Here is an 11,299-nt window from a genome sequence, read left to right on the forward strand (position 1 = left end):
TATAAAATAATTAAATTATATAAAGATTAAATCTTTATTTGGTGTTCATTTTCTTATTATTTTTATAATTTTTTTAACAACGCCTAATTTAGCAAGCATGGATAACTCTGAAGCTTTCATGGTAGTGACACTCTCCATGTTGGTAATGGTATGGGGCTCCCTATACTTCATATTGGTACTTCAACCATTTACTCACCACATCATTCTTCACGTTCCAGAAATCACCAAAAATCTTCTTTCCGTCCAGAAATTTTGTTTAGATAACAATGTTTTCTTTGAATTTCACTCAATTTTTTTTTGTCGTGAAGGACAAGTCTATGCACTACCCTGCTTACGGCCCCAGTGAGAATGGTCTTTACTCTGTTCGTCTACCCCAACTCAAGTCTATCAATAAAATCGCTTTTGCTGCTCATCGTGCACCTTCTACCATTTTGGCATAGGCGGCACGGTCATCCACATCAGCGTCCTTTTCATTTTATGCTTTCTAGATTTTCTATTCCTGTTACAAATAAGACATTACCTTTTTGTACGTCCTGTCAAATGGGCAAATTATCAAAACATTCATTACTTGTTACTTCCTTTCGAAGTAATAAAATTTTTCATTTGGTTTATTGTGATGTCTGGGTCCTACACCTGTTCTATCTTTTGAAGGTCATCGTTACTTTATGCTATCCATTGGCTCAAAAATCAGATGTCTACAACACCTTCAAATGTTTTCTTACCATGGTCGAAAGACAATTTACGACAAAAGTCAAAAACGTTCAAACTGGGGTGGTGAATTTTGAAATCTATCTCTCTTCTTCATATCCCTTGGCCATTGTTCATCATCGTTCATGTCCTCACACCAGTGAGCAAAACGGCTTCGTGGAACGATGTAATCGACATGTCGTTGAAACTAGTCTCACTCTGCTTGCTCACTCCATTGTTCCTCAACATTTCTGGAATTACGCCTTCGATTCCGCTATGTACCTAATCAATCGCATGCCTCAACAAATGATCCAATTACTCCTCTATTCGGGTCTTCGGTTATCAATGCTTTCCTCACCTTCGACCGTACAACCATCACAAGAAAAACTTTCAATCAACCCCTTCCGTCTTTCTTGGCTATAGTCCTTTCCATGATGGCTATTGTTGCCATGACCTGTCGACCGAGCGTTTATGCATTGCTTGTCATGTTCGCTTCAATGAAGACCACTTACATCATCTTGTCCCTACACCTCCTCGATATCACCTCACGTGGTAACCGCACTCCACGTGTCGCTCCATCTCCTGTAATACCTGATCCATGCCCATCTCTCAGTCTTTTCCTGAACCTATTTCCCCTTTACACCATGATCCAAATACTAGTGGTTCATCTCCATTATCATCCACTTTCTCCTTTCCATCACCACAACCGCCTCCTAGACAACGTCGTCCTAACCTTCGGCCCAACGCCAAACAACGCGTTCCCTTCAATCTCTCAGCTAATCTTACCACCACCTCCACTACACCTATTGAACCAATCTCGTTTACCATTGCCAACAAATCTCCTGAGTGGCGTCAAGCTATGGCTGAGGAGTACTCCGCTCTTGTTAAAAACGGCACGGTGGTCTCTAGTTCCTCGTGCTCATGATATTAATGTTATTGATTGTAAGTGGGTTTACAGGATAAAATGAGACAAGACAAGTGTCATCACTAGTTAGAAAGCGAGACTCGTCACAAAAGGTTTTCGGCAACATGGCATTGATCACGAAACCTTCAGTCCTGTTGTCAAGACCACTACCATTAGGGTTGTTTTATCGTTTGTGGTTTCTCAGAAATGATCGCTCAGGCAACTTGATGTCCAAAATGATTTTCTTCATCATGGCCATCTTACTGAAACAGTCTATATGACCCACAACTATCAGATCATGTTTGTCTACTCCACAAGTCCATTTACGGCCTCAAGCAGGCCCACGGCCCAATGGCTTGGTTTCAGCGCCTTTCGAAGGCTCTTCACCCTTGGCTTTGTAGGCTCCAAGACTGATGATCCTTCACTGTTTATTTCCAGTCATGCTAGCACTCTTCTATGCATCTTAGTGTATGTTGACGACATCATCATCAAGGGAAACAATAATGTTGCTATTGACGCCATCATTCAACAACTGGGCTCATCTTTTGCAATAAAGGATCTAGGCCCTCTATAAACTACTTCTTGGGTATTAAGATCATCCCTCAAGGACCAGACATCATCCTTTCTCAAAAGAGGTACATCTTGCAGCTCTTACGACGAGCAGGCCTCTCAGACTCGAAGCATACCTTCCCCCATGACCTCGTCCAGTTCGTTATCTTTTAGCTGACAGTCCTGGTTTTTCTGACCCAGTTAAATACAAACAGATCGTTAGTGCTCTTCACTATGTTACTCTTTCTCGGACAGACATCGCTTTTGCAGTTAATATAAAGTGTGTCAGTTCATGCATGCCCCTACTAAATCACATTGGTCTGCAGTCAAACTGATTCTATGCTATCTTGGGGGGATTGTTGATTGTGGCTTACTCATTCGTCAGACATCTACTTTATCTCTCCAAGCTTTCTCCGATGTTGATCAATCTCTCCAAGCCTTCTCTGATGTTGATTGGGCTGGGTGTCTAGATGATCGTCGGTCCACGGGGGGATTTGCCATCTATTTGGGTTCTAACATTGTATCTTACACCGCTCACAAACAACGCAATTGTTTCTTGATCCTCTACTGAGTTGGAATATAAAGCTCTGGCTGATACAGTAGCTGAACTTACCTGGCTTCAAGCTCTCCTTCGTGAACTTGGCGTTCGTGCCCCATCAGCTCCTATCATGTGGTGTGACAATCTAGGTGCAACCTATCAGCCAACCCGGTCTTTCATGCACGAACAAAGCATGTGGAAGTTGATTTTCATTTCGTCAGAGAAAAGATTGCTCAAGGAGACCTTCGTGTAGTATAATTCATTTCCACAAAAGAGCAGATTGCTGATATTTTCACGAAGCCATTGCCGACTCCTAAATTTCTATTCTTATGATCCAAGCTAAGGTCGTTACTCGTCCTTAACTTGTGGGGCGTATTAGACTAAATGTACTTAAGTGCAATTAGTATAATGTAGAGGGCACTCCTATGTAATTAGTATCTTTATATATAGAGACCAATTGTAATTAGGTTACATATCAAATCAATACACAAACCCTTGTGGTTTATCTTAACCTAAGGCATTTTATAAGGGTTGAAATATAGTATTTGGAAAGTGTTTTCCATTCACGATCCAGCATATAAGTCAAATGAGGGAAAGCTTGAAGCAAGAGCCAAGAAGGTAATATTCTTGGGAAATGCAACAAAGGCTCTAGTATTTACAGGATTCGTAGTTCATAATCAACAAGGAGGTTATGTGATCGATGTCGATCTCTTCAAGGAAGCTATTAAGAATAGCAATAGTGAGTTTTTGTTGGCTGTTATAGAAGAAGAGATGAAGTCTCTTTGGAAGAAACAAACATGGGAGATGATCTCATTTCCTATAGAAAAGATTGTAAGTGGGTGCACAAGAACGAAGATTAGGATTACACAAGCTCGATGCTGCAAGGCAAGCCTAGTGGCTATGTTCTAAAAAAGCTCCATCCTAGGCATTAAATGTGAACTAGGTGAGTTTGAGATTATTGCCTTAAACCTATAGAAGTAAAAAAGTGAGGTGTTGGAAATTCTGATTACGGAAGAAAAAAATTTAATCAACTAATATGAAACTCCGTCAAACATAATATAATATACAAAGTTTAACTTCCACATGTTTATGTATAAAAATAAACCACTCGATGCTTAAACCACAAACTGCATAGAGCACTAGAAGGTTGCTCAACCACCTAACAGCGCTAAATGCTTTTTAGAACACGGAGCCACATTGACTGCTAGGTTTTCCTCCTTTTAAGCAAAACGTGAGCAGCAGTTTAGCCAGATAACAGATGTATATCATATATGGAGGTTGGATGAGGAAGCTTACCGTGTAGTCATTTAGGAGGGTTTTTCCTGCATTATCTGTGATCTCTACAACTTTATCATAGTGTCCACCCTTCAGTTCCCTCAGTTCTCCACAACAAGGAACAATCATGGAGTCAAGATTCCGGCATGCATCATGGTCAAGTTGTAAAGAATCTGCAAGTGATTGTATTAAAAAAGGAAAAAGTGTGTTTCAAAAGGAGAAACAATGACCTTGAAAAGATGAAATAAATCATTGAAGCTCCACAACTAAAAATACTCACGGTCAATGGAGGAAAGGAGGTTACTGCTAGCAACATTTGTATCATTAAGTGCCAATGATGCTGCGACCGAGTACTGGGAACGCAAATTTTGATTGGCTTCTAGTCCTCCCCTAAAAGAATGGTCAAAAGGCGTATAAGGATTAATGAATATAAATGCTTCAAGAAGACCTCTCATAGTAGTTCATTTTCTTCATGCATGGACTTACCTAACTATTTCATCCACAGAAGCCACATTGTTCTTCTCTAAACTGAGCAAAGATTCCTGAGCACTACTCCATTGTTGTGATCCCATCTGCACCTTTTGCAAACTGCAAGATGTTCATGCAAGGTAAATGAAAACTGACCAGCAAAAAATTGATAATAAGTTTTAAAGAATAAGAATTTGGGCAACACGGGCACCCACCAATTATGAAGAACATCATCCAGATTTTTCTTTCCATTTTCAACTGCAGCTGTATCCTCAAGGTAGTGGGCTTCAGCTTTTATAGTGTAATTTTTCCATTCAACTCTCACAGAAGAGCTTGATTCTTTCATGGTTGACATTTCTTGCTGGAATCTGTTGGTTCTACTAACTGCACTTTCTCGTAGACCATTTACTGCTGTTGTAACCTATAATATGGTCAAAGTAATACCAGAAAACATAAGTTCATTGATCTTTAGATACTGAAACAAAAATGAACAAAGCAACATAAATTTATCGTGTATAAGGCCCATACCAGTTCTTTCTTCCTAGCATTTGAAACTGCAAGCAGTTCTGCAACTTTCTCTAGTAGTTGTCTTTCTTCATTGGCAGCACACTCCTGAACATATAGAAATGAGAAACCAAGGCATTTTTCTACAAGAGAGCAATGCCAAAAGATATCCATTACCTCGAACTTCTTTTCAAGTTCAGATAATTTTTGGTCATTGACAGTCTGGCCCTCTTCAATAATTTGTGTCAATTTGGTTGCATGCATGTCTAGGGTAACGAAAAAGTTTGTGGTAATGTTGGAAATTGACCGCGAGGTTTCAACAGCTCTAGCATGTGCCTGCATAGAATTGGAAAAGCGATGTGTGAGTTTATATATCTTAGGAAATGGAATTGAAATAGCTACGCATCGAAAAGAACTCCTTTCATCATGCTAGTTAACAAAATCTAACCTCCCTTTGTTCTTGTGCATATGTGGCTAGTTTGTTTTCTTGGCTATGGAGAATGCCTTGAAGATCATTGAGTAGTTCCTCAGCTTCTGATGCAATACCCTTGAAAAGCTGCATTGAATTTGTGGGGGTCAGAACATACATCCCCAAGAGCATTACCAATACAAACTTTGAGAGAATTCTTAAATCAAAATCAGAACATACATCCCCAAGAGCAGAAGAATTTTGGGAGACTTGAGAATTAAGATGTCCAAGTGTTGATTGTGAATTTCCATCAAGTTCATTCGCTAGATTATCCAGAGCTTTAATACCAGAACCATACAATGTTTGCAACTTCTCTAAACCAGCTTGGAGTTCTGCAGTAGCCTGTGCCCCACAAAAAAAAGTTGCATATCCATTTCTTAGTATGTCTTTGAGGCTAGCAAAATATTTTCTGCCTAAATCATACCTGACCCTTGGTTGATACAAATGATTGCATATCTTCCTCCATGCCTTTCAGTTGTTGCTCTTGTTGCGTCACAGAAGCTGCTACACTCTTATGCAAGATGTCAAGCTGTTTGGTTAATTGAGATTGGAATTGCTGGACAAGAATTCTGTTTCCATCTTCTATTTTATCCTTGCGCTCTGAAACAACAAACATGTTATAGAAATTAGGATTGTTTCTGCCCAAATCTGAAACATGTATTTGGTTTTGGTGGTACATACCAATCTTGGTGAACAGACTAGACACGTCAGATGAAGCATTCTCAAGCTCCGCTCGAAGGTCAAATGCCCGCTCAACAAGAGCTTTTTCTGATAACCATTAGAAAATTACAATGAAATGAGTTCGTTATTTGATGAAGATGTAGGATTCTGTTCAGATGCATGCTTATTCAGCAACTTCAGATAAATAGCAAAGAAATTTTGAAACATGACTTACCAGACTTGAGAAGGTTGTAGATAAGAAATTCTTTCTCTTTGATTGTTATATTTGCTTGTCTATGCCTTTCTTCAAGATCCAACAAGGAATGTTCAGTTTCTTGGAGTTTTATCTAAAGGAATAAGTTAATGATTATTTCATGCCAAGAAAATGGAATTTTGATGTCTTCGATAACTATCATGGACAGAAGAAATCAAATAACATCATAATACCTCTGTCCTCTCAAGCTTCCCACTTAAATTTGCATTCACCAGCTGTTGAGAATTATAAAGCTCCTGAAGCTCCATAAATTGCTGTTTACATACAAGCATTAGTCTTGTTTTTTTGACAAAAAATGGAGAACAGTGGCAATTCTATGTATTGATTCTACCTTGCCCCTTGACTCAACATCAAGTTCCATTCGCTCTATTTTTTCAGCCATTGCCTGGAGAAAGGAATCAAAAAACAAAAACAAAAAAAATGCAAGAACTTCAGTATTGGTAGCTACTTGTGATCCCCGTTATAGCAAATTGATAGGGTGTAATCTGTAAAGACCATGACTGAAGGAGTGTACCTTCTTCTCCTCTTCTTCCTGTAGATATCTGTCTTTTGGTATGTAGATTCCATTCTTCTCTCTTGTAGCGTAGACCTCTGGTCATGCAAAAGTCATAGCATGTAAGAGTGTAAAATATGGATTCACCTAATGGGAGAGTAGATAGGGAAGGGCAGAGGACTCAAACCTTGCTTGAGCCGTTCAATTTCAGAGTACAGGTCTTTCATCATTGCAGATTTCATCATCTTCTGATTAATCTGAAATATCATGAAGATAGAAGATCAAAACTGGCTAAAAGGAGGACGAACTTTTCTATGATTAGACAACTAAACTCCACAGTGCTGACCTCCGGTTTGTTCTTGATATTTTTTGCTCGGTGTGCATAGTCTAAAGTGCTGAGTGTCTCCTCCAAAGAATGGATAGAGGGGGAGATGGTGGCAATTATGCATGTCTTTGTTTTCCCTCCCAAGGAATCCCTCAACAGCCTTGTTAATTTACTATCCCTGTCATTAACAACAAATATTTATGCAGTTCATTTAGTTTTCTTTAATTCATATAGTTTGTCGGCTGTTAGCATATTATAGCCAATTGAATAATACCTATAAGGTATATGCCCTGAGTGCTCAACTAATGTATTTATGACTCGGCCAAGTGTAAGCAAGCTCTTGTTTATCTCACCAGCTTCCCTTGCTCTTCCCTGCAGCAGTAAGGATTCATAAGGATTGAAGAGATATCATGACACAAGATATCCTCTAGAATCTTCTCATGTACATTTATAATTTGACCACCTAAAATGGCACATATGCAACATCTCATTATGTAAATTCCTCTTCAACAGAAAGAAAAAAAGACAGATGGAAGGCAATGCATAACTAGGGGTGATTGATACAAATGGAGCTTGCACAGGCTTGGTACTTCTTACATGCAAGCATGTGGTATTCTAATAATTCAACAGATGTGATGTATTTGTCAGCAGTTACAATTACAAAAAAAAATAAAGTTGTCAAGTTTTTGTTTACCTCTCTGGCACCAGACCTCGAAATATTCTCTGAACCAGCAAGATCAACAAGATTGAGCTTGCCACATCTAATAATCTCTTCGCCTTCTGGTGTACGTTCCTTAATGTGAATTGTGATAGAAAATATTGAATGAGAACGACTACTTTGTTTATTCAGAAGGGTCTCTGCAGTACGCCTTTTAGCAGATCCTTTCTCTAAGATTTTGTAAATTTCATCTGCGGTGGAAACTATCTCCTCTTCCAAGCCTCTTACAAGTACGCCTCCCTTTCCGTCCTCCATGAGGGCTATGGGTTTTTTTGATTTGTCTTCCGGAAATTTTGAAGATTCCTCAAGAGCTAAAAGATCCGTTATCTCCTCATTGTAAAGCTCTAAGAATGTAACTTTCATATTGTACTCTGCACTTTGAGCTTCTAAAATATCAAATATCTGCCGTACAGCTCTGGGAATAACACCTGCATCACTTGGGAATTCTCCATTCTAAACAGTATACAAGGTTGCTAGGTTCAGTAAAAGCCAAAAAAAATAAGGTTGTATATTTCGTTTTGCTATGGAACAAAAAATTTATACCCTTTTCCTCCCTCCTCCCTCCATTGTGTATGTTTTCCCAGTTCCTGTCTGGCCATAAGCAAATATAGTGCAATTGTACCCCTCAAGAACTTCAAAAACTATGGGAGAGACAGCTGCGTGATACAATTCCCTTTGTTGCGAGTTCGGACCGAAGACCTATAGATATTATTCCACATTAGCTCTTCGAAACACTATCAGAGACATTTCTTGTTCAATAAAAATATAGAAAAGATAATGAAATCCAGTTGTTTCTTGAGACATTATGCTAGGGGTTCTTTTCAAATATATGGTTCAGAGGTTGTGATATCTTTAGAAATATTAATTCCCTGCTCATGATGCATTCACTAGGTACATCCTAAATCCGATGGTATTAGCAAAAGTGTCTACATTGAGCCTTCATCACCTTAAGTAGGGTCCCAATCCTTTTAATGCTGGGAAAGACACTTTTAGAACGATAATTTATGTCATATAGTGGATATGCTTCATGAGTGGTATACAGTTCAAAATTGCTATAAAGATTTACCAGGACCTCATGAGTATAGCAGCTGTAGTTAACAGACTCTGCAGAGTACTAAAAACTAGATAATATTAACAATGTTTGTAAAGCACATAACAAGAAAATAATTTTTAACCTGTCCTTTTAAGTAACAGCATACAGTTCTAAATTGCTAGAAACACTTACCAGTCTGCAACCTCATGGGCTTTATAGCCTTATAGAATAGCAGCTGTAATCGATGGACTCTCATCATCTCATGAGTATCACACAAACTACAGGTCTACACGTAGAGTATAGATTTATGGAACATTTCACCATTCATATCTTATTTATCCGACAAGGCACTAGTTACCGACCCTAATGGGGAAATGCATACTAGTTTACAAACTACCTAAAGATAGTTATAACATAAGTCTGTGACCCGACTTTCCCCCAATTTAAATACCTATATATATGATATACATAAAGGGGGCATCTTAGAGCAATTGATAAGGCCATTCCCTTGCAACTAGAAAAAAGATCATGGATTCATCTAAGCATGAATGATATTAAAACAAGAGAATCACCTTGTCAAATACGAATGATCTATCAATCTGCTTGTTAGCTATATTCTGAATTGCACAAACTTCTTTCCTGTTCTCAGTACATGTAATCACCACTGGCGTGTGCGATTTTGTCTCATCATCATTCAACGGTCTACACAATAGGAAACACATCATTCGATTAATTTTTGTAAAAACAATCAGAAATCCAATCTCATCCATGCTTCAGTCAAATTTTGTACAGACCTGCATCGCACAATCACTTGAACGTTCACGCCTTTTTCTCTATCATGTTTACCACTTATATTTCCTTCTCCTGGTCGAACATCTCTTACCACCTTGTCAATGGATCTTGGCGTGTTTGAGGGTGAGCTCGGAACCCCATTTCCTCTTCTCTCCATAGCCAAAGATGTATTCGCTCAAATCACGAGTCTGGCTGACTTTGACTCAATGGTTCAATCAATTCTAATCAGAAAAATCCAATTTATGCCCAAAATCAGACTTTAACAGAAGCGTATTACGAATCACACGCTATGCGGAAAGAAAAATCAATAAGAGCAATGTCCTCGTACAGATTCTTGTACTGTCACGTTAACAATAACCTGGTAAAGAGCCCAACTAACTTAAGATTATAATAGGCTTAAAAATCAATGAGCATATACCTCTAATCGCCGGCTGTTAAGTGTTTCAGAGTATAACGAGTTTAGTCGTTGAACTCACCGAGTCAACTCAATCCAAATCTGGAACTGTTCTTTGCCAGGAAAACATTAATTAGTTGAAGCAAAAAACATAGGATTTAAAGCGCATTATTACAGAAACGTTGGCTGATTTGGTCCGATTGAACCGCATTGACTTAAATCAGTTCTCGATCGAAACAAGCCATTAAAACAATAAATTAAGCCGAAATTTTATAAGCAAAGCGCGAAACCTGCAATCGCCGGCCGTTGACTGCTCCAAAATGTTGCGGACTGAACAAAACGATTCAGCGTCGAGAACCGATTTGTTGAAATGGTGAAGTTTTAAGGTGAAAACACACACACACAGAGTAAAAGAGAGAGAGAGAGAGATGAGAGAGTGAGGTGAGGAAGGAAAGGAACTTCAAAATATTATGGCCGTTAATGGAGCGTTTGATGACGGCGAGTGTTTGTAATTCTGTATCATAATTTTATGACCGTTCTAATAAATACTCTCTTTTCATTAAATATAATTTTAAGCTGTTTTAAAATTAAAAATAATAATATATTCTTTCATGATTACAAATTAATTAATTAAATATTTGTTTTAAAATAAATGTCAAATCAATATTGTAGTTATTCTCAAATTTAGGTTTCATATCATTACCATTTAAGAAACAAATTCCTCATTAACGTTCAAATCTAAATCAACTTCAAAGAAATAAATATAACAAGCTTAGAAACCTAATTTAAAAATTATTAAAAAAACTAATTTAAGTTTTTTTTATATCGTATTTTGACAATGATTATTTATTCGATCAGAACAAATTTTATTATAATACTTTATAGATATTAATTTAACAGATCAAAATAAGTTTGAATAATATTATCTCTAAAGATAACATTTCGAAGAAAAAATATATGATAAATTATATGAAAAAATGACGTACTTTAACTTGTTTCCTTATGGCGGGTTAATTTCGAGCGAGAGGTCAAACCAATCTCACTCATACTGGTCTGATCCGAACGGATTTTGTTGAATGGGGATATTCTCGAAACTAATAAACAAAAAAGGAAGTGAGTTAGACACTTCGGGATCAAATAAAGGCATCACATAAAGAATCAGACAACCCCCCTTAACACTATTAGGTTTATTTGAAAGCTTTCATCGCTAGGCCCA

The 11,299-nt window shown here is 37.9% G+C and overlaps 1 protein-coding gene across 1 annotated transcript in view; it reads right to left on the minus strand.

Annotated features, from left to right (window-relative positions):
• Positions 1-10,519, minus strand: part of LOC112507780 (kinesin-like protein KIN-5D) — a 20,489-nt gene extending 9,970 nt beyond the window's left edge. The window contains exons 1-23 of the mRNA XM_025112491.1: positions 10,374-10,519; positions 10,108-10,191; positions 9,692-9,910; positions 9,470-9,599; positions 8,408-8,563; positions 7,841-8,317; positions 7,421-7,518; positions 7,168-7,324; positions 7,009-7,078; positions 6,843-6,919; positions 6,660-6,713; positions 6,502-6,582; positions 6,290-6,401; positions 6,076-6,162; positions 5,819-5,994; positions 5,575-5,736; positions 5,374-5,481; positions 5,103-5,261; positions 4,950-5,033; positions 4,637-4,842; positions 4,440-4,541; positions 4,234-4,343; positions 3,975-4,126 (exon numbers count right to left, since the gene is read on the minus strand). Of these exons, the coding sequence (XP_024968259.1) occupies positions 3,975-4,126; positions 4,234-4,343; positions 4,440-4,541; positions 4,637-4,842; positions 4,950-5,033; positions 5,103-5,261; positions 5,374-5,481; positions 5,575-5,736; positions 5,819-5,994; positions 6,076-6,162; positions 6,290-6,401; positions 6,502-6,582; positions 6,660-6,713; positions 6,843-6,919; positions 7,009-7,078; positions 7,168-7,324; positions 7,421-7,518; positions 7,841-8,317; positions 8,408-8,563; positions 9,470-9,599; positions 9,692-9,846 (2,913 nt within the window). The 5' untranslated portion in view covers positions 9,847-9,910; positions 10,108-10,191; positions 10,374-10,519. The remainder of the gene's footprint in view (positions 1-3,974; positions 4,127-4,233; positions 4,344-4,439; positions 4,542-4,636; positions 4,843-4,949; positions 5,034-5,102; positions 5,262-5,373; positions 5,482-5,574; positions 5,737-5,818; positions 5,995-6,075; positions 6,163-6,289; positions 6,402-6,501; positions 6,583-6,659; positions 6,714-6,842; positions 6,920-7,008; positions 7,079-7,167; positions 7,325-7,420; positions 7,519-7,840; positions 8,318-8,407; positions 8,564-9,469; positions 9,600-9,691; positions 9,911-10,107; positions 10,192-10,373) is intronic.
• Positions 10,520-11,299: the final 780 nt, after the last annotated feature.

This window comes from Cynara cardunculus (assembly GCF_001531365.2).
Source record: "Cynara cardunculus var. scolymus isolate 2C chromosome LG 2, CcrdV1, whole genome shotgun sequence".
In the NCBI taxonomy this organism is placed as follows: Eukaryota; Viridiplantae; Streptophyta; class Magnoliopsida; order Asterales; family Asteraceae; genus Cynara; species Cynara cardunculus.